The 24106-nt window shown below is 32.5% G+C and overlaps 2 protein-coding genes across 2 annotated transcripts; one reads left to right on the forward strand and one right to left on the reverse strand.

The window, feature by feature from the left end:
• Window positions 1-717: 717 nt before the first annotated feature.
• On the reverse strand, window positions 718-3193 carry LOC114329048 (U6 snRNA-associated Sm-like protein LSm3). The gene is made up of 3 exons (XM_028278060.2): window positions 3050-3193; window positions 2888-2995; window positions 718-1015 (listed from the first exon to the last, which is right to left on the reverse strand). The coding sequence occupies exons 1-3, from the start codon at window positions 3068-3070 to the stop codon at window positions 839-841; spliced, it is 306 nt and encodes a 101-aa protein (XP_028133861.1). The 5' UTR covers window positions 3071-3193; the 3' UTR covers window positions 718-838.
• A 13051-nt stretch (window positions 3194-16244) lies between these two features.
• Window positions 16245-23137, forward strand: LOC114329049 (SOSS complex subunit B homolog). The gene is made up of 3 exons (XM_028278061.2): window positions 16245-16265; window positions 16327-16625; window positions 22612-23137. The coding sequence occupies exons 2-3, from the start codon at window positions 16433-16435 to the stop codon at window positions 23058-23060; spliced, it is 642 nt and encodes a 213-aa protein (XP_028133862.1). The 5' UTR covers window positions 16245-16265; window positions 16327-16432; the 3' UTR covers window positions 23061-23137.
• The last annotated feature ends 969 nt before the right edge of the window (window positions 23138-24106 follow it).

Below are 24106 nucleotides of genomic sequence, written 5' to 3' on the forward strand. Positions count from 1 at the left end.
CTGCCTCTGTGGCGAAGTTTTAATGCGGGCGAATCCCAATACAACGCAAATACCAGCCGCGTGGTAAGTTGGTTCGAATCCCAATAGAAACTTTTATTTTTTTATTTTTTTTTATACATTTTAGGATTGTAAGTATATTTATTATATAATTTTATTTTCAGAAAATACGTATTTAGTTAAAAAATTTTCCGACAATTAATGTTCAGAAATCATTTGTGGCATTTTTAATGTGTTTTTTGGCACTGTTTTAATAAAAATTTTTGAGAAGTAGTAAGTATAAATTAATTTAATATTTAAATAAAATATAAATAAAAAGTATATTAATTTCGTTTATAATCATATAATCATATAATAGAAGTATAACTTCTTACGTGCGTACAAAGTACACACACATTCTTTTTTTTTGATAAAGTACTTACTTTGCGAAAAACCGTCTAAAACACGTGTTTTTTTTTGAAAAATGAACATTTTCACTCACAGGTATTGACTCACTAAAAGTATTGACTTCAAAGTCCAAAAAGGAAAAAGTTCCTAGTGAAAAAACTTTAAAGTCCAAAAGGAAACCAAAATTTGAGGAACCTGAATCCAAATTGTCAAGCAAATCTGTCGTGACGCGGAAAACAGTCCAAAGCGGCCATTTACTGGCATAATAGTGAATTACTTGGTCATCATTAACCAGATTAATAAATTATCAATATATTAAATAAAACTAGTTCATTCAAAATTTAAAAACACTGTTTTTATTTCAAATTTGAGATATTCTAATTATATTAGTTATAAACATAAATGTGCATTTACATATGCAGGAAAGAAGTATAATAATTATTAAAAAGTATGATTAGGATGTTCGCATTGGTGGAGACACTAAAATGACCCCGTCTCCCCTTACAAAAAGCATGGGAATATTTCTCTTTGTAGTTCTGTAAACTTCTTCATATGTCTCCTCATCTATTTCTACTGTAGTAATCGTTTCTTCAGCATCACTTAAAATCATGTTCATATGTTGATCATAAGCCTAGAAAAAAAATTAATTTTGCACAAATATTAGGAGTATGTATTTGTGTTTTGTAGTTTTATTGTCTGTAACTTGTGATGGGCCCCAAATGCAGGCAAAATATTTTTTTATAAATACAGAAAAACAAAAGCATTAAATGCTATGAACCACCATTACAAAGACAAGTAGGATTTATGTGATTGTACCATAGACATACAGTATGGTGCAAATGAAAAGAATAAATTCGTTATTTCATAAACTGACGACTTTAAGGAAAAATCTCGAAACAGGTCGATTTTTATTTTTAAATTATGATATTTTGGCATATAAATCATACTAGTGATGTCATCCATCTAGGTGTGATAACATAATTGATGATTTTTTTAAATGAGAATAGGGGTCGTGTGCCAGCTCATTTGAAAGGTTATTTAATTATCTATTCAGAAATATAAACATTTACATAATTATTTATAAAGGGTGCCTAAAAAAAGTTGTTTAAATTAAATTGTTTAACAGAAAAAGAACAATTTATTTAATTCAAAATACATTCAACTGCTGTCAGAAATAGGAAAAAAATATTTATATCACAAATAAACATTGCTTTTGGCTTAAATTAAATGTTCAAATTTCCAAGAGGCAGGTGGCTGGTGGAAGCTGGCTTGAACATTGAATTTAATCGAAAAGCAATGTTTATTTGTGAAATAAATATTTTTTTTTCTGTTTTTAGACAACAGTAAAATGCGTTTTGAATTAAATAATTTACATACATTCTTCTTTTTTTTGTCAAATAATTTAATTAAAAAAAATTTTTTGGACACCCTTTACAAATAATTATGTAAATGTTTATATTACTGAATACTGAATAGAGAATTCAATGACATTTCAAATGAACTAGCACACGACCCCTATTCCCATTTAAAAAAAATCATCGATAACATCATCACACCCAGATGGACGACGTCACTAGTATGACACACATACCAAAATATCATAATTAGAATAAAAATCGACCTGTTTCAGATAATTAAGTCACCGGTTTGCAAAATAACAAAATGTATTCCTTTCATTTGCACCATACTGTATACTGTATAATGCCTAGTCTGCGTGCGGCAATCTAAAATTGGTCCCCCAGTGCATACATAATTCCCTGAAAATGAGATTACTGCCATCTGTTTTAAAAAGTCCCTACTTATCATTTAATAAAGGATGCATGTGCATATTTTTACCAGATGACTAAATAGCAACTTCTTATACACTGTATCTCCCTTGCCGCCAAATTTAATACGAAAAATATGTAACTTCCTAGTTTGTCATACCACACTACTGGCCCATCATTGTTTAGAAAGTGATATTTTCAAGAAAAAGTTGGTGGTAAGTAATATTAAATACTTATTAAACAATATACAAATGTTGGTGATATGTGTATCTACAAAATATTTCCACTTTACCATCCTATCTTTGAAAATGGGAGCTACCTATTATTTGCATTAGTCATATTTACAGAGATAGTCTTTTGAGTCTCCTGTAAAATTTGGATAAATGGAGTTCCGCAGTTTACAGATTAGGTTGGCGATAATCTAAATATCTCAGATCCAGTCAATGTATCCTTTTTAATTGTTTTATTTGACAAATCAGTCTATGAAATGTTATACTGCTAATCTAATACGAGGCCTATTTGTCCTGTAACGCAGCCAAGGTGCTAAGTCCAAAGCCAACCCCCTCTCTAAACTCTACACACACCACAGTAAACACATTCAAGAGTAATGTGAACTGATCCAAAGCTGGACGCCATATGAATTATTATTGAAAAGAAGAGGAGTATATAGAAACGCACAAGTTTAATTAATGCTAAAAAGACAAAAATACAAAAACTACATAATTCTAAATACTTACATGCAATCTGCCGCGAAGTTCACGATCATTTCGCATTTTTACATATATTCTTTCATCTAAACTTAGTCTCACCAAGTCCAAGGGTTCTTTTACTGTTATAGACGGAATCTACAAAATTAGTCATATTATTATTTAAAAACTACACTATTATTTGTTTCATACATTTTCTAAATCATCTGCCATAATTTATAAATAAATTACAATTATGTTTCAAAAATTCGTAGGTTTCAAACAACAAACCGACGATGTAATTGGAGGTTATGTTATATTTTATATTTTCCTTTCTTCATCTGTCATCTGTTCATCTTCATTTTTTGTTTACCGGTCAGGGTATCTGTACCGTAGAGGTAAAGGGTAGTGAAGTTTTGAGATAATGGGGAAATATGATAAATTCCAGAAAATTATTGCAATCATTCTTAATCTGAAGTCATATGAAATTATTTATTTATATAATTGTAACGTTGTATATTAGTTAAACAATATTGTCCTACTGTGATAAAAAATTTGTTTATATATTTGACAATATTGTACAAAATAGTAAGTGCCTTTATAAGCTTAAATAAAAATACAAAAATGATAAAAACATTTATTCACAATCGCTATCATCAACATTTTTTGGTAACAACTAAATTTCTATTAAACTCTTGAAACTGACTGGGGATCCCCTGTAAAAGGATTAGTAAGTGATCCTTTTTCTTTTATGTTATACCGTTCGGTTTTTCATAATGTAATGGTAACTGCGTTCTCTAAGATTGGTCGCAGTTGCTTTTATTTTTTGTTACTGTCAACTATCCTTCAAATAAAAGTCTCTGTCAATCAAAGTGACTAACATTTGTATGGAGATACTGCTGTTTACCACGCGCAAAATAGCGCGCCCGATAAACAAATCCGACAGCTGCTGGAGTTACCACCCTTTACCTCGTACACTTCGCGTCATATAAAACTGGTACACTTTTTTTTCCCAATGTAAACCTGTGTCCAGACTGACAATTACTGTTCTTGAATCACTTCGTTGTTGCCATCACAGATAACGGAATTGCACTAAATCTAAATACAAAAAAATAACTTTTGAAATGTATATTTCGAATTGTAATACATATATTTAAATTACACACTTGTTCACCGTAAAAGTTATTCATTTTTTATTAATTTCAAATTAAGTTTTTAATTTTTCCAGTGTGTTTTATTTATTCTACACAACTTAATGCAGTTTTGTCCTACAATTTACGAGAAACCAATCACACCTCTCGATTTGACATTAAACATAATAATTTAAAGTCATGTCAAGATTTATTATCTATCATTATTTTTGAATTGAAATATTTCCATAAATTATAATAAAACACGAGTCAATGTATGGATACTTAATTGAGATGACGAAAAATTACAATTGTTTTAGTTTTTAATATATTAAAAAATGCGGTCTATCGCACAGCCCCGTTTTTACCTATATAGTTTGATATAATATTTTCGTTGAACTGGCAACGTTGCCCTATAAATTGGAATGACACTTGTGACAAGATCAACTTACACAACTTGAAAAACACTATTTTCGGTTATAAGAGTTGTACCAGTTTTTTTTGACGCGAAGTGTACCTCGTTCTCCAAAGGATATACTACTTTTTCTTATAAGAATATATAGGCCACCAGTAATACTTCGCATACCATCTTTTGCCAGAAATAAAACTGGAACATGTTAAGACCGCGTCCCACCATCAAATAATTTGATTCAAACTGGGCCCGGATTACGTACACTCGATACGCATCGTATCCGCCATGTTTTCCCATAAGGCGCTACAGTAAAACATGGCGGATACGATGCGTATCGAGTGTACGTAATCCGGGCCCTGGTTTGAGCAAACTGAAAGTGACAGTTAGTGACGTCACATCCTGAGTGTTCATTGTGGATAATAATGAAAAATTTTAATTTTAAATAAAGTACAAACAAGTTAGACAACTCAATACAAAAAATTTGATCAAACTAGACTGATAGTGAGAGCACAGATTTTTAGAATTTCAAAAAAACTGCAATTGTGACGTCACTTTGACGTACTTCCTCAAGTACGTCAAGTTTGCTCAAACTGTTTGATCAAATTATTTGATGGTGAGACGCGGCCTTTAAGCTTAGCAAAAGTATTAAGTCCAAATTAGAAAAAATGGAGTTACTACCCTTTACCTCATCGGTACAGATATAGAGAAGTAATATAGTATATAGGCCAATACCAATAATTTCAAATTTCATACCATACCATTCCATTTAGATATAGTTCATACCATTCCATTTAGATTTTGTTTGAGTATTTGGAAATTTTTGTTGAGTTTGAAGTTTGACCATGGCTCACTTAATAGCATGTTTAAGGGGCCATGGTCAACCATGGTGCATTTAATATTGCTCGAAGTATCTTGTATTGTGTTCTCTGGATATTTGCTAGCACAGCCCCACAGTTCAATGCTATAAGTCCAGATTGGCTTTAACCCTTAAACGCCCACGGGTGGGTAAAAAATGTCCACCAAATGCGTATTCCCTTGTGACATATTTATTACGTGTTTAAAAATTTTCCAAAAATTATTTATTGATAAAAAGACTGACTTTTATCGAATGTTAAATTGGTTCTACCGATATTTTTGAAAATAAAAGTAATATCTTGAGTTAAATATGGGTGGGCATAAAAGGTACACCCTTTGTAAAACTTGTTACTAAAGGTTTATATATAATTTCTCGTTGGTAGGAACATAATCCATATAATAATTATCGACGTATAATTACATAATCGACATAATTATCCGCCAATGAGGAAGCTGAAACAAGAATGTGGAGAAAATCGTAAAATCTGAATTACTGGCTTTTATTGGTATGTTAATTTTGATGAACATTGTAATTTTGTTATAAGGTTTGTAAATTGTTTGTAAATATTTTAGAAGATGATGTGCTTATTAAGCATAAGATTCTTAAGTTTAATCCCTTTCCAACAACTCTCAATAAATATACTAGCTATTTTCGAGGTAGACATTTTTTACCCACCCTTGGGCGTACAAGGAACCTAAAAAAGGTTGGGCGTTGGGTGAGCCAGTAAGTTCTTTGGTTTTCAGGTCAAGTTGTGTTCTTTTCTTTGTTATATGGTGTTTCCAGTTGAGTTTGCTGTCAAAGTGAAGCCCTAAATATTTTACTTGATTATTCTGTGGTATTCTTATTTGATTGATGGGCAAGTTCCTGTCCGGGGAGTGAATGTTATATGGAATGATTTTGTTTCGTTTAACTTAAATTTCCACTTCCTCAGCCATATTTCCAGCGAGTTTAGATGCTCTTGGAGATTTCGGGGTTGCTGCAATAGGATCGTCATGCTTGGCAAAAATAGTAGTGTCGTCTGCGAATGTCCCAACGGTTATTTTATCATTCGTAGGTAAGTTATTTTTTCTAATATATATCCAAAAACCTGACATATGCGGATGACATAACGGTGATATCAAACAATATGAAAGATCTTAACGAAATGATCGCACAATTGGACAAGGAAGCAAACGAGATAAGTCTAAAAATGAACTACACAAAAATTATATATATATATATATATATATATATATATATATATATATATATATATATATATATATATATATTGATGTGATCTTGATTATTGATATGAGATAATATTCTTATATGTCACTTAATTTAATCAATGTATTAATACTAATCTAATTAATTAACCAGATCACATATCAATATGTTTTCAATCTCAGGGCGAATTATAAATTAATTACTTACTTTCGTGGCTTCTAAATATTTCTTAATGGTTCCTAATCGGGATAGAAAAGAAAAGAGTAAAAAAAATACACATATGGGTTACAATTATAATCAAAATATTTTATTTTATTTAAAAGGCAATCAATGCTTAATATTTGCTATTTCTTATTATTCTTAAACATAACATTTACAAATGGGAATCTTATTTCCTTTTGGTTTTCAATTGAAAGTTTTTATTAACATTTAACTATTAGGAATTATTAGGAACAACTCTATTTAAGTTTGATGAAGCTTTTCTGATATTATTGATTATGTTATTCAATTTTTTATGTGGAATTTAATACGAAAAACCCATACATTCATGTCCAAACAAATGAGACTGACCTTTTCCTGGTGAACTGAAAATGTCCTCACACAAGACCCGTTTCCTGCTATCCTTGGCTGCGATCAAACCTCGTCCTGGCTTCCAGTAATGTTCTCCTTTGAAAAACTAGCTCGAATAGCTCTCGTTCCTGCGTCTGTCGTGATGCTGTGTTCTACCTTTCTCGAAACTGCTATCAGCTACCGGGACACTCTTGGCTCAAAAAGGTTCTTTTACTCTCGACCTGGCCTACTTCTCGTTCCACGATAGATACTCCACACTCACGGAACTACACCGGCTTTCTCACTCTCCGTACACTACCGTCTATTACTCGACTTCACTTCTCGACAGCTCAAAACATTCTGCTCTCACTTTGTCATCCATTCCCCTACTTTCTAAATATCCCTTCCAGATTCACAAATCAATCTTCCACCACCAACTCTCATTCGTAATATTCCTCAAAACCAATTTTTAATCTTTCTAAATATGCTTAATGGATTTCAAAAGAAAATATTTAATTCCCATTCTAAAATACTTTCTAACTATTTACAAATTTTAATGACCTATTCTCTCTTTCAAATGAGTCTTATTTAGCATAGGCTAATGATCGAAACCTTCCGCGAAAAACGATAATGAACTATCATCTATTTCACTGAGTTTTATTTAGCATAGGCTAATGATCGACCTTCCGAGAAGAACGATAATGGTACGCGTCATTCACTTTGTTTATCTAAGCACATTGTTCCGAGTTTCGTACGCTTATTCTAATCACTTCTTAAAATTACATATAACAATTTGTTGTATACAGGTTGTTTTAAATTTATATGCCCGTGGTTGAGAAAATTGAAAATATTTTATATTAAATTGAATTTTGTTTATAATTATCAAAATTTAATTTTCATATCAAATAGAAATATAACAAATCCCCGCCTTGTATTCGATAAAATTTATCTGCATTTTTAAATAAATTTTCTCGATGCACAACCAACTCCCTGTATATTTCCTTACTTTAATCTACGTCTTATATCCTAACTTACTATCTACTTCATGTAATTCTGTCTTTTATTCGTGATATTTGTATACATCGTGAATATTATAAATTCCTCGGATCTTTTCCGAGTTCCTGTGCCTCAACTCATAACTATTTATCCCATTTTCATTATTCACGATGTACGGGCCTTCGAAAACAGGCATCAACTTTGCGCAAATGCCCCCAGGAAGATTTGATACTCGTAATGCCCTCACGAGTACTTTTTCACCCTTTTGGAAAGTCACTGGTCTTCTTTTTCTATTTTGTTCCTGTCTTTGGATATATTTTTCGTTGCTTCGCCGTAATCTTCTCTGTACGGTTTCAATCACCTGTTGATATTCTTTTGGCTCTTGGTCTTCCCATGGCCTTATCGGCAATACACCCTTCATGATGTATTCTGGGGTCTCTTTTGTTACTGTGCTCGGAATTGTATTTAGATACCTTTCTATTTCCGCCATTTTCCTGTCCCAGTGGCGATGTTGACCATCTGTTGCAATGCGAAGAAATTTCGTCACTTCCTGTATGAATCGTTCCGAAGGATTACTCTGTGGATGCCTGATGCTGACAAAATTTGTCTCTATTCCTCGTTCTCGAAGTTGTCCCTTGAAACGATCATTTCGGAAATACGTTGCATTGTCCAGTAGAATCTTTTTTGGTGTTCCTACTATGGCTATAAAATTGTCGATTTTTCTTAATATTTCCTCCCCCTTTGTGGTGCGGCAACTATATAATTTTACGTATTTTGAAAACACATCCACCATTACCAGAATATGTTTGTTCCTTTTAGTGGTCATAATTAGATCGCTTAACATATCTATTGCTACAATGTCTAGTTTGTTTCGGGCTTCAATATTTTTGGCAACATTTTCGTTTTTGAAATTCCGACTCTTATATTTTTGACATACATCGCACTTCTGGGTAATTTCCTTTGCAATGCGGTAATCCTGTCGGCTGATGTAATTTTCCCTAAAAACGAGCCAAACGTTTCTGCTACCGATATGCCCATTGTCCTCATGTAATTTCTTTATTATCTTTTCGGCCAATGTCTGTGTCACTAAATATAGTTCCTTTCCGTCTATTCTCTTAAAATATATGTCATTTTCTACTTCCGCTCTTCTTTTCTCTCTTTCCTCTAGGTCTTCTTGGTTTGTCCTTATCTCATTTAACGAATATATCCCTTCTTCTTGTATTAATCTATTTAGTCCCACCTGTAGAGTAATTGTTTCCTTTTTTCCCGTGTCCTCATCCCGTGTTAGAGCGTCGGCTATTATGTTGTCTTTTCCTTTTATATATCGGAACTCAAAATCATACTCCTGTAATAATAGAATGCCTCTATGTATTCTATTATTTACTAATCTATTCTTCATGATATGTACTAAAGCTGCATGGTCTGTTTCGATTGTGAATTTTGCTCCCAATAAGTAAAACCTCAATTTGTTTACGCAATATAGTACACTGGCAAACTCCAATTCTGTAACACTATATTTTCTCTCATGTGTTTTAGTTACTCGCGATATAAAACATATCGGCACTTCTTGGTCGTTTTGTATTTGAGACAGAACTCCTGCAAATTTTTGTATGGACGCATCAGTTCGGAGTATAAAAGGTAAATTGTAAATGGGGTGGTATATTTTCGTTCCTTTTGCGAATTCTCGTTTTAATGTTTCGAAAGCTTCCTCCTGTTCTTCTTTCCAATTCCATTTTATTCCTTTTTTAAGCAACTTTATCAGAGGGATTTCCTTTTGGCTCAAATCGGGAATCAGTTTTTTAAAATAATTAATCGTGCCAAGAAAACCTCTCAATGTTTTCAAATTCGTTGGTCTTGGGTATTCATCTATGAGCTTGACTCTGTCTTCGGATAATCTTACTGTTTTGGTGTCCAATTGAAAACCCAAATAAATGACTTCTTTTTGAAAAAATTGACATTTTTCAATGTTTAATTTCAATCCCGCTGTGTCCAATTCTTCCAGAATTATTTCTATGTGTTTCAGATGACTCTGAGTATCTTGTGAAAAAATTAATAAATCATCGATATAATGAACTATGAAATCTTCGTGGCGATTCAAAATGGTATGTAGAGCTCGGACGAGTGCAGCACAAGCACTCTGCAATCCAAACGGCACTACCTTAAACCGGTAGACAATACCATCAATAGAAAAAGCGGTGTAGTTTCTACACTTTTCAGCTAACGGTATCAACCAAAAACTGTGTTTTAAGTCAATTTTCGAAAATATGTGTGACCCGGTGATTCTTCCAAAAATGGCCTCGATGTTTAGAGGTGATTCATATTGTGATACAGTGTGCTGGTTGATATTCCTGGCATCTAAACATAATCTCAATTCTCCACTGCTTTTCTTTACTATCACAATCGGGTTAACATACGGTGAATCACATCTTTCGATGATTTGATCTTCCAACATTTTATTTATTTCTTCTTTCACCTCTTGTCGATACTTGTATGGAATCGGGTAAGTCTTTGATCGAAAATTTCCCAAGTTTTTCACCTCAAATGAATGTTCGTACTTTTTAGCCACTCTGTTTTCCTCATTGATCAAATTTTCGTAGTTTCTTAACATCAACCGCAATTCTTTTTCTTTCCCTTCTCCACATATCAATTTTCTGTCTTTTTTCTCAGATTCTTCACACATGTTTACCGTGCATTCTGCATCCTCGTTTGCATATACCTCCTCTTCAAATACCACTGTTTCAATCATATTCTTTTCACTTTCATTTTTTAGCTTTATTTCTTCTTCTCCTGAGCCCGTCTCTTCTTTTGAGGAATCCCAGGTTTCCTTTGTTTCTGATACTCTCAAATTTTCTTCTTCTGGCCTCAACTCTTCTTTTGAGGAGCCACAGGTTTCATTTTCTTTTATCTTTTTCTGACCTTTTCTCCTTTTTCTTCTTTGTCCTTGCTTCGCTGCCAAATTCATTTCCACTGTTTGTTCTTTACCTGATTCGTCCGTATTTTGTTTCTCATGTTCCTTGTCCTGTTCTTTTTCTTTTTCTTCTGTTAGTTTCATCGTATTATTTTTAAAATCTATCACTACATGTTTTTCTGCCAATTCGTCCACTCCTACTATCATGTCATGTGACATGTTTGGCATTATTACACATTGTAGTGCATACATATTCTTGCCCAGTCGTACCATTACTCGTATGCCTTCATTTATAGTTGCCAATGTCCGTTTGTTTGCGCCCACTAAATTTACCCTAGGTATTTTATAAATTAAATTTGTTAAGTTAACTTCTTCTATTAGTTTTCTGTTGACCAATGTTATTTCAGATCCAGTGTCTATCATAATTTTAATTGGTTTCTCGTTGATAAATCCATCCACAAATTTTAAATTAACTCCATTTTTCTTTTCGTTGTTTCCTGCCAATTTAATAAACTCCTTGGGGTGACAAAAGATTCCTGTTTGATTTTTGGTTTTTAGTGAGCGCCGTCGTGAAAAGACGCCGGTTGCTCATCGTTATTTATATTTTCGTCATAATGTCTCTCTCCGTCATATTCATCTGTCTGGGTATTATTTACTTCTCTTCTATTTTCTCTTGGTCTGTCGGATCTGTTTCGGTTTTCTCGATATCCCTGTTCATTTTGTCTACCATTATTTCTGTTTTCTTGATTTGAGCGTGTGGTGTTTCTATTCTGGTATTCTCGATTTCTGTCCTCATTCCATTGCCTATTTCTTTGTTCATAATTTCCTCTTCCGTTGTCTCTATTTTCGTTTTCCCTTCTGGGATTAAAATCTCGTCTTGTATAGTCCCTCCTATTTTGATTTCTATCTCTGTAATCTTGTGTTTCTCGGGGCCTGTAATCTTCTCGCGACCTTCTTGATTTTCTTTCTCTTAGACGTGATTCTCTTATTTGTAGGAATTGGCATAAACTATCTATGTCTTTGTAATTTTGCAATGTGATATGGTCTTCCAGCGTCTCCTCGAAATGTCTTGCAATCAGTTCGACTAATTGTTCCGATGAGTAATTATATTGTAAATGTTTTGCATTATTGTAAATTTGCAAAGCATATGTCCTTTCTGATACACCCATCCTATCATTGTATTTCCCATTTTGCAATTCCTTGTTAATTTCCAATTGTTGGACTTTTCCCCAGAAATAATTCAAAAATTTTTGTTCAAATTGTTGCCAATTGCCGAATTCTTCTTCTTTACTATCGAACCATAGGCTTGCTTCATATTTGAGATGGTTTCTGATAGTTTCTTTTGTTGTTTCGAAATTTCCGATGTGTTGTATTTTCTTTTTCAGGCTATTTATGAACGGCACTGGGTGTAATCTTCTTACATCCCCGCCAAACCTTATCTTCACGTCATCTGTGCTATGTATAACCATTTCTCTTCTTTCTCCTACATTTTGTTGCGTCCGGTTTTCGGTGACTTGTTTTTCTATTTCTGTGATTCTTTTTTCCACTTCTTCTCTGTCTACTTGAATAGCATTTTCCAACTTATTTTCCAAATTTTCTATTTCCTTTTTCTGGCAATTCGTTATTTCCTTTATTTTGCTTTTGATTTCTTTAATCTCTGTCTCTTGTTGTCCCATATCGTTCTTGATCATTGTCAAACATCCTTTTACTTCCTTTTCATACTTTCCTATGCGTTCCTCCATTTTCTTGTTGTTCTCTTCTATTGCTTGTTTCATTTTTTGTTGTGTTTCATCCATTTTTTGATCCAATTTTTGTTGTGTTTCATCCATTTTTTGATCCACTTTTTGTTGTGTTTCATCCATTTTTTGTTGTGTTTCATCCATTTTTTGATCCAATTTTTGTTGTGTTTCATCCATTTTCTGTTTTGTTTCCTCCTGATTTTTATCCATTGTCCTTTTTGCTTCATCCATTGCTTGTTTTGTTTCTCTTTGATTGTCATCCAGCTTTTGTGACTGGAGTTGCATCAGTTGTAATAGTTTATCTATTCCTGATAATTCTTGCTGTTCTGATGCCATGATTGTCGTGTCTAAAATATCTTCTTGGTCTGAATGTTCTTTTTGTTTTTTGTTGTCCTTGCTTTGGCTTCTTGTCACAGACATTTGTTTTCAAGAAGTATTATCCCCGCCAAATATGAAATTTTACTAGTATGTTACCAAGACGACTTTTTTTTTTACCCAAATATTATAAATTGTCAATAAATATATCAAATGTAAATATCGTAAAAATAAAATATTAAATCAGTTATGTAAAATTTGTACCTAAAGAGATCTAAAATTTTATGTTATCAAATGTAAGTGTCTCACTTTTTACCACAGGCATATAAATTTTCAAATACCGGCTTTACTCTTTCTATCCTTCAAATTTGCCACTAGAAATACTTTACAATGCTTTCCACGTTGGACGACAGTTGATGTGATCTTGATTATTGATATGAGATAATATTCTTATATGTCACTTAATTTAATCAATGTATTAATACTAATCTAATTAATTAACCAGATCACATATCAATATGTTTTCAATCTCAGGGCGAATTATAAATTAATTACTTACTTTCGTGGCTTCTAAATATTTCTTAATGGTTCCTAATCGGGATAGAAAAGAAAAGAGTAAAAAAAAATACACATATGGGTTACAATTATAATCAAAATATTTTATTTTATTTAAAAGGCAATCAATGCTTAATATTTGCTATTTCTTATTATTCTTAAACATAACATTTACAAATGGGAATCTTATTTCCTTTTGGTTTTCAATTGAAAGTTTTTATTAACATTTAACTATTAGGAATTATTAGGAACAACTCTATTTAAGTTTGATGAAGCTTTTCTGATATTATTGATTATGTTATTCAATTTTTTATGTGGAATTTAATACGAAAAACCCATACATTCATGTCCAAACAAATGAGACTGACCTTTTCCTGGTGAACTGAAAATGTCCTCACACAAGACCCGTTTCCTGCTATCCTTGGCTGCGATCAAACCTCGTCCTGGCTTCCAGTAATGTTCTCCTTTGAAAAACTAGCTCGAATAGCTCTCGTTCCTGCGTCTGTCGTGATGCTGTGTTCTACCTTTCTCGAAACTGCTATCAGCTACCGGGACACTCTTGGCTCAAAAAGGTTCTTTTACTCTCGACCTGGCCTACTTCTCGTTCCACGATAGATACTCCACATTCACGGAACTACACCGGCTTTCTCACTCTCCGTACACTACCGTCTATTACTCGACTTCACTTCTCGACAGCTCAAAACATTCTGCTCTCACTTTGTCATCCATTCCCCTACTTTCTAAATATCCCTTCCAGATTCACAAATCAATCTTCCACCACCAACTCTCATTCGTAATATTCCTCAAAACCAATTTTTAATCTTTCTAAATATGCTTAATGGATTTCAAAAGAAAATATTTAATTCCCATTCTAAAATACTTTCTAACTATTTACAAATTTTAATGACCTATTCTCTCTTTCAAATGAGTCTTATTTAGCATAGGCTAATGATCGAAACCTTCCGCGAAAAACGATAATGAACTATCATCTATTTCACTGAGTTTTATTTAGCATAGGCTAATGATCGACCTTCCGAGAAGAACGATAATGGTACGCGTCATTCACTTTGTTTATCTAAGCACATTGTTCCGAGTTTCGTACGCTTATTCTAATCACTTCTTAAAATTACATATAACAATTTGTTGTATACAGGTTGTTTTAAATTTATATGCCCGTGGTTGAGAAAATTGAAAATATTTTATATTAAATTGAATTTTGTTTATAATTATCAAAATTTAATTTTCATATCAAATAGAAATATAACAATATATATATATATATATATATATATATATATATATATATATATATATATATATATATATATATATATATGACAAACGTAGAAGAGGACAACGAAACCATGCAAACAGGAACAAATACAATACAGAAAGTCAAGGAATATATACACCTAGGGCAAATAATGAAACTGAGTAAAGAAGATCAAACATCAGAAATAAAAAAGAGAATAAAGGCCGCGTCCCACCATCAAATAATTTGATCAAACTGGTTTGAGCAAACTGAAAGTGACAGTTAGTGACGTCACATCCTGAGTGTTCATTGTGGATAATAATGAAAAATTTTAATTTTAAATAAAGTACAAACAAGTTAGACAACTCAATACAAAAAATTTGATTAAACTAGACTGATAGTGAGAGCACAGATTTTTAGAATTTTAAAAAAACTGTAATTGTGACGTCACTTTGACGTACTTTCGGAGTTTGCTCAAACTGTTTGATCAAATTATTTGATGGTGAGACGCGGCCTTTAGACAACTCAATACAAAAAATTTGATCAAACTAGACTGATAGTGAGAGCACAGATTTTTAGAATTTCAAAAAAACTGCAATTGTGACGTCACTTTGACGTACTTCCGGAGTTTGCTCAAACTGTTTGATCAAATTATTTGATGGTGAGACGCGGCCTTAAGACTCGCATGGGTGACATTCGGAAGAATGAGCTATATCCTGATAAAATAGAAATATGCCCAATACCTTATGGAGCACAGACATGGACCTTCACAAAGGAAAATATGGAAAAGATGGCCAAGACTCAAAGGGCAAGGGAAAGGCAGATGCTGGATATCAAGCTAAGTGATAAAAAGAAAAATACATGGATCAGAAATAAAACCAAAGTGAAAGACGTAAACAAACATACAGCTACTCTCAAATGGAAATTTGCAGGACACATCAGCAAACAAAGAGACGGAAGATGGAATGAAGCGATAACCCACTGGAGACCTTGGGACCATAAAAGGGGAAAGGACAGACCACAGACGAGATTGTCTGATGAACTAAAAACATACGCAGGGATCTGATGGACAGGATTAGCACTGAACCGAGAAGAGTAGAAAAATAAGGGGGAGGCCTGCGTTAAACTTTGGACAAATGAAGGGCAATAGATGAGTAAATCATATGTATAAAGTATGTACAATAATGGCCCTAGTATGCTTCCCTAGGGTACGCCTGGGTGAAATAGGCTTGCGTTCCGATACCTCTTCGTGAACTTTTACTTTATATTTTATAAATTATTATATATTATTATAAATTATTTCATAAATATTTGAAACAATTTTGTGTCAAGATTAAATTTTTTATTATTAAATAAAAAGATATTCTTTAAAAATAATATTTTTTATCTTGTAAACGAAAACAACCAGTTAACCAGGTTAATAAATCGAAACCACTTTAATTGCTACCAACATTAAGCCGACAACAAAAAATTAAATTTTTTGACATTGACATACTTGCTCTATAGAGGTAGAAAAACTGGCCGGATAGCCCTGGCAGCTAAGGCCATTCAAATGAAGAGAAGAAGAAGGTAGAAAAAGGAGGAGATTTTACGTTTTGTTATTTTAGTAGAGAATTCGGGCATCAAATGTTCTATTTTCTCTTTGCTTGCTGTATTTAATAATTTAGTTTTCAATATGGATAATTACATCCAGATAAAGGACATGCGTCCAGGTTTGAAAAATGTAAATGTAGTGTTTATCGTTTTAGAAGTCGGCCACCCCACTGTTACCAAAGAAAACCGCGAAGTTCGAACTTTCAAAGTGGCGGATCAAAGTGCTTGCATAAATGCTAGTATTTGGGACGAAGCTGGTCACTTACTTGTTCCAGGTAACTTTTCTTTATAAATTTAACCCTTTATAGGGCAAATTATGCTGTGAGGCATAAGTTAGTGATGTAGAAAATTATGTTCATTTTCATAGCTGATTTTTTCCTGAACAGATTAACGGATTCCTGTAAGTTTTTTTATATTAGATATTTCTTTTAGTATTTATATAGTTGTTAAAGGTTTACTGGAACTTCTTTTTTTGTGCTTATATGGGGTGGAAGAAAAGAATGTTAAGTTTGAGACACCCTGTAGGGAGAACGAGGTACAAATCTGAGTATACATCGGAATCGTATTGTACTCTTATCGATGGCTTAGTGTGAAAACCTCATATCTCATTTTTTTTCGAAAATGAAATTTTGGTGGTTTTAGTTTGAAAACCTTGTATCTCACGATTTACAACTGTTAGAAAAATTCCAAACACACTAGACTATTTTCTACAGCCAAAAAAAGAAACCACGTATATCAATTGCTCTCTTGATTTAGTGTGAATCAACGAACTGTCAACACTGATGGAATGGCCCCGTCCCATTCCAACAGTGAAGCGAGATAGGCGCCAACATACAAGAGAGAGGTTCTAGCACTTCTAGAGAGACATGAGAGAGACAGAGAATTTGTCAGGTAAAATTTGCTACAACTACAACGTACCTGACTAGTGTTTGTTTACGAAAGATGGTGATTATCTTCCCTCCTTTACCTGATTATCTTCTATCTCATCCTGGTGCCATTAAATTTGCTTCATGGCGATTCCATCAGTGTTGACAGTTCGTTGGTGTGAATACCACATATATTTATAACCAAGAATTTGGTACTTAATAATTTGGAGTGTTTGTTTGAGAGATTCGACTTGCAGAAATGTTTTTTGTGAACAACAAAAGGTAGTCCGTCATATAGGAACATTTTATAAACCTTAAATCAAAAGATTTGTATTGTATCGACCTAGTATTTGAAAAATGAAAGCCTCGTAAATAATAATAAACACAACCGCATTTGAGATGAAAAACACGTATATCAAGGTATACGAGGTTATCATAGTCACTTGGGCAAAGGCTCTATATACTGCAAGGATATTTACGTGTTTTTCATAGTTAATATTTGTATTTCCAATTTAATAGCAACATTTAACACTTTTAGCTCTGTGCCAATATCAGATATTTGTCTCAATGTGCTCGAATTAAAAATATGTATGTAATTTTGTTTTTAGGATATATTATGCAGAAAATCAGTTTTTTGCCTCTCCTGTAAAATTGTAATTTAATGAGATACGAAGTTTTCACACTAAGCCATCGTTATGTTTTGTGAACATTTTGTTTTTTGAATGTCCCTGATATCTTTAGAAACAAAGAAAATATGCGGTTTTACTCTAATGTGTTTTAACTGAAACAAAACTAAATTAACAATAAAGAATAACAATTAACAAAATATTAAAAACAGAAAGGCACATAACGTAAACAGTTCTTATCTACACCTATAAATAAGAGTTATTTGTCAACTAGATAAGCGGTATGCACAGCCCAACATAAGAGAGACGAGATTGTTTATTGGTGGCTCTGTGATGTTTTTGGGTCGAATTTCCTTGAGAATAAGTACGGATTTGTTACATACTTGGAGAGGTATGTAAATATCTCTTTAAATAGCAAGAGGTACATTACACAGTTTTTTTTCTTCGAACACCATTTTCCTTTCTCACTATATACAGTATGTCCCTGTAAGTTGTATCCATATGGAAAACTTTTTTATTATTAATTTTACGAAGAAAAGTTATTCTTCATAAAAAGCTCTGCATGGTCCAAAACCTAAGATTTAACCATCAAATATCAATTTTTTTGAATATTATACGAGGTATGTCAAAAAGTTTGAATTTCACTCAAGAGTAAAGTAGCTTTATTTTTCACAGTATTGAAAATTTCTATTATGAAAAGTTGTTTGGAATTAAAAACTATATTCTAGTATGCAATTACATCCTTCTAATTGAAACCTTTTTTTTTGAAAAATTATGGATAACTAACATTATTTTCAGTTATTTCAATTCAGATACCTCTTATCATTAATTTTACGAAAAAAGTGATTCTTAATAAAAAGTTCTGCATGGTCTAAAACCTAAAACACAACCATCCTATGTCAAATTTTATCAATTTTATTCGAGGTATGTCAAAAAATATGAATTTCGCTCAAGAGTAAAATATGTTTATTTTTCACAATATCGAAAATTGAATGGTGGGCTACAATAATGTTGTAAGCGACAGAATCAAGATTATACAGGAGATGCAAAAAACACATTGACACGCCATTTATGAACATACGGATACCAACATTGCGGTACGAAAAACTCAGGGAAGGCAAAATATTTTTAGCCAGATTGAAAGATGCTCTCATTGGTCTTTGGATATACAATAATATTGCATTAAAACCTCACTTTGACCCAATATGTCGCTTACAACATTGTTGTAACCCACCATTCAATTGTTATTATGAAATGTTATTTGGAATTAAAAACTATGTTTCAGTATGTAATTACATCCTTCTAATTGAAATATTCTGAACTATAAAGGTATGTACTTTACTTTTGATCAAAATTTATCTTTTTTGATATACCTCGTATAAAATTGATAAAATTTGATATAAGATGGTTGTATTTTGGGTTTTAGACCACCCAAAGCTTTTTATTAAGAATCACTTTTTCGTAAAATTAATAATAAAAGAGTTATCAGAATTGAAATAACTGAAAATAATGTTAGTTATCCATAAATTTTCAAAAACAATTTTTTTTCAATTAGAAGTATGTAATTGCATATTAGAATATAGTTTGTAATTCCAAACAACTTTTCATAAAAGCAATTTTCAATATTGTGAAAAATAAAGCTACTTTACTCTTGAGTGAAATTCAAACTTTTTGACATACCTCGTATAAAATTCATAAAATTTGATATCTGATGGTTGGATCTTGGGTTTTGGACCATGCAGAACTTTTTATAAAGAATAACTTTTTTCGTAAAATTAATAATAAAAAAGTTTTCCATATGGATACAACTTACAGGGACATACTGTATATAGGAAATAATTTCATCTTAGTGGTATGAGGACATGGCCTCCTCACGTATCGCATATCATCAGTTAAAACACATATTGAGTCTATTGAATAAAAAGAAGTTTTACTTCCTCGTATTTAAGTATTTACTTAATAGTAATTAAATATAGCATTAAAGAAATGACTTTATTCAATTACTATTAAGTAAATACTTGTAAGTAAAAGCAAATACTTATTTTTATTCAATAGACCCAATAAAGAGTAAAACCGTCTATACTACAATTACATTAAAGATGCACTAGAAAGAATTAAACAGAGACATGTTGAACATTACGAGGAGCACTCCCGAATCATGATTTATAATGTATAAACTTTGTGAACAATGTATATACAATGTATATACGTTGTAAATTATGATTTGGGAGTGCTCTTCATAACATTCAACGTGTCTTGGTTTATTTATTTCTAGTGCATTTTTATTGTGATTGAAGATAGAGAAATTAAAAAAATAAACTGTTCACAAAATATGAGACTACTACAATATTGATGTATAACCACCTTTGTAGCTTTTCCTCCCTACAGGGTGTCTCAAACTGTTGTTTCGGTTAAAACACATGTTAAACTACAAAACTGTCTGTTTTCTTTGTTTCTAAAGATATCAGGCACATTCAAAAAACAAAATGTTCACCAAACATAAGACTACAATATGATTCCGATGTACACTCACATTTGTACCTTGTCTCAAACTTAACATAAGAAAAACATTTCTTCTACCCAGTATATGTACAAGAAAGAATTTTGAGTAAACCTTTTGGCACAGCACAGCTGTGGACATACTAAAGAAAAATCTAAAATAATAAAAAAAATGAGCATAATTTTCTATGTCCCTAACTTATACCTCACAGTATATATTTATGTCCCATATTACTTGTAACACAGTATAAAGTTAAAAAAAATAATGAAGCTCTATTTTAGAGGGTGGTAAATTATTATACCAATGTGCATTAAGCAAAACTTGGCTTAAACTTGGTAGGTAAAATATTTTACCACTTTTTTAGAGAAAAGTAACCCACACTATTCACTATGTTGATGTTCAGAACTTTTTAGGAAAATAGATATGTTTACAATTTCTGTATTAGTTCCTTTTTTATCCCAATTTGTGACGTTATGAATAAAAGTCTAAATATATGTAAATATAAAAGATGTTTACTTCGCTATTGGCTCTATTCAAGCATTTTTTTGGTCTAAGTTTTGCATCCAATTCTGGCTCTTTCGTCATCACTACTAGAGGAATTTTGTGCTTGTAGCTGTTTTCAAATATATTTTTGATCTTTAACACATTCGCTGACCATGACTCTGATCAGAGTCAAAGTGGTCCTTTGCTAGATTCGCATGACTCCGATCAGCAACAGTGACTTGTTGATTTTCAATTGAACAATATATTTTTGACGCTGCTGGATAACAACTCTTGAAAAAAGTCAGCAGCAAATGTGTTAACATGACAATTAGGATTTTACAAACTATTGTCTGAAGAATATGATCAATATTTTGTTCCAAAATCATACTCGATGCATTTAATTCTGATGCACAAGTGGCAGTATTGGGCATGTAATGAGTTTTACTCGAGCCTGATAATCTGTTGGAGGGAACAAAACTTACACAACTCATCTTCGGCCTCAGAGTCTCTACTAATATCTGAATCCACAACTTGTTTATCTGTTATAATATTATTATCTATTAACTGATAAGTTTCATCACTTCTCTTTTTATTCAAATTATAGCTTTCCATTCCTGAAACAAGAAAGATGAAATTTCACATTTCATGTCTAATGAATCAGGTAAAACATTGAAAATATTTTCTTTGTTGAAAATACTGGCTGAGAAACACTCTATCAATATCAAGGTCGTCCATTGTTTTATAGACTTGCAGTAAATTTATAGTATTTTATTTGATCAGCAAAGGCACATCCAGTAAGTAACAGCTAATAATATGTGTCAGGGATTGTAATAAAAAACAAACTATGTACCTAGTTTTCTCAATTTTTTAGCAGAAACACTTCAAAATAAAAACAAGACAAATAACCACGTGAATTACTATCACTGCTATTAAACCTGGTATAAATGTTTACCACTTTCAAATGGTAGTTACCGCATATTTATGACTGATCGTAAGCACTAAATGGTGATACATGAAAATTTGTGTATATTGAACCTAAATGCAAGGTGGTACATATATATACCGTGGACCGTTAAAGGGTTAAATACTGTTGGTCATATTAGTGGTCATTTATGGGGTAAATCAAAACAGCAAACGGGTGTATGTTTTCAAAAAACTGATAGTGTGTAAAAACTTTATTAAAAATTAGCTAAGTACTTTCAGCATATTCTCTGGTCTTGGGTAAAAAACCCTTAAATAATTGTTTACCCATGACCAGAGGCTTAGCCCTGGGTCAATTTTAAATATTGTAATGTGTTGTTCAACGATTACTCTTAATTTGAGGTATTTATACCTATGAGACGTAAGTTTTTTACACCTTTGTATTTTTTATGAATAAGTCATTTACTTAGTCTTTTTATAGAAAAGCTCTGATGATGGCATTTTGATATGCTGAAAGTACTTAGCTGATTTTTAATAAAGTTTTTACACACTATCAGTTTTTTGTAAACATACACCTGTTTGCCATTTTGATTTATATAGAAGTGTGTACAAGTCATACAGTCTTTTTCTATTTATGGGATACACACCGTTACATTTTTGATAAGGTACTAAATAGGATATGTTTTTAACCTAAAGTTCTTTTGCGCTGTGTATTTAATATCTTGTTGTTTATATACATTTTTAATCCTATGAGCTCAAAAGTGGAAATAGGTCTTCTTTATTTTCAATTTTCACTTTATTTTTTATTCCTCTCAGTGATTAATGAAGGGGTATGTTAATTGTGGATATTTTATGTGTCTTACAGGTGATATAGTCAGATTAACTAAGGGATATGTATCTGTATGGAGAAACTGTCTAACCCTGTATACTTCGAAGGGGGGAGACTTGCAAAAAATTGGTGAATTCTGCATGGTATTCAATGAGCAGCATAATATGAGTGAACCAAATCAAATTCAACCTCAGTTGCCACCGGGTCCTACAAACAGTATGAACAGTATGCCTATGAATAATGGAACAAACAATGCTACAGGAAGGGTAAATGTGGGACCACCCCAACCGCCTCCAGTCACCACAACTGGTCCGCCGATAGTACCTCCCATGCAGCATAACAATGTTGCTGGCCCAGCAAAACCAACAGTTAATAGTACCTCTACATCAAGGTCTAGCGGAAATGGCCCTCCTCCTGCTGATAATCAGAAACGGCAAAGGGGGCAGAGGACAACACAGCACAGGACCAGGACAAATAGATCTTAATTTTTTTTATTGGCCTTTGTGATAATATTTAAGTCAAACTGTATTTTGTAAATAGTGTAATATAAGGTTTTATATGATTTCAAGTTCTCTTCCAACATTATCAAAACATTCTTTCACAATTTTACTTTCTTGTTATGATTCCAGATAATATGAATGTAAAAACAGTCAGGTAAAAGGTGTAACCTGAAGGATTAGATAGAAATACAACAGAACAAGTACTAACTTCAGACATAAGGTGTAGCATTTTCAAAAGCCACACATTGTCGGCGACATTTTGTAGCATTACATGTAGTTACCCTGTTGGACCTAATAGCAGGATTAATACTGAAAGATTTTCCGAGAAGAGCATTAGTCATGTTAACTACAATATACAATAGGGCACTCAGACTGATATATTCCCCAATCACATGGAAATTTGCGAAAATAATAATGATTCACAAACCAGGTAGGTAAACCTCAGAATAAAACATCATCCTATCGACCAATCAGCTTGTTGCCGACAATGTCTAAGATCTTCGAAAGACTACTACTTAGAAGTAGTAGTACTTAGAAGAAGATAGACTGGAGAAAGACCTTATCCTAGATGTAGAAATACCCACAAACCGGTTTGGTTTTAGGGAGAGACACTCCACAACATAACAGACTCATAGAATTAAAACAAAAATCCTTACTGCTATTGAAGAAAAAAAATATTGCACAGCGGCATTCTTAGCTGTAGAAAAGGCATTTGATAGAGTATGGCATACTGGACTCTTATACAAACTCAAAAGTATTCTTCCAACCCCCTCCTACCTAATTATGAAATCCTACATTGAAGATCGTTACTCCCAAGTAAAATATAACACAGCAACTTCCACATATTTCCCATTAAATCAGGCGTACCACAGGGTAGTGCCCTTGGTCCTCTCCTTTACCTATTATTTACCGCAGATATCCCAACCACTGAAACAACCCAAATCTCAACTTTCGCTGATGACACCACCATAATCGCTGTCAATGAAGACCCCATTATCGCGTCTGCACAATTGCAAAACCACCTTGACCAA

This window comes from Diabrotica virgifera, chromosome 7, assembly GCF_917563875.1.
Source record: "Diabrotica virgifera virgifera chromosome 7, PGI_DIABVI_V3a".
NCBI lineage: Eukaryota > Metazoa > Arthropoda > Insecta > Coleoptera > Chrysomelidae > Diabrotica > Diabrotica virgifera.

Excerpts from the sequence above, each read along its gene's own strand:
- LOC114329048 (XM_028278060.2), bottom strand. The coding sequence starts at position 3,070 with ATGGCAGATGATTTAGAAAAT. Across the intron at positions 2,996-3,049 it reads TGGCAGATGATTTAGAAAAT|ATTCCGTCTATAACAGTAAA; the intron begins GTATGAAACAAA and ends CTAATTTTGTAG. Across the intron at positions 1,016-2,887 it reads AACTTCGCGGCAGATTGCAT|GCTTATGATCAACATATGAA; the intron begins GTAAGTATTTAG and ends TTTTTTTTCTAG.
- LOC114329049 (XM_028278061.2), top strand. The coding sequence starts at position 16,433 with ATGGATAATTACATCCAGATAAAGGACATGCGTCCAGGTTTGAAAAAT. Across the intron at positions 16,626-22,611 it reads TGGTCACTTACTTGTTCCAG|GTGATATAGTCAGATTAACT; the intron begins GTAACTTTTCTT and ends TGTGTCTTACAG.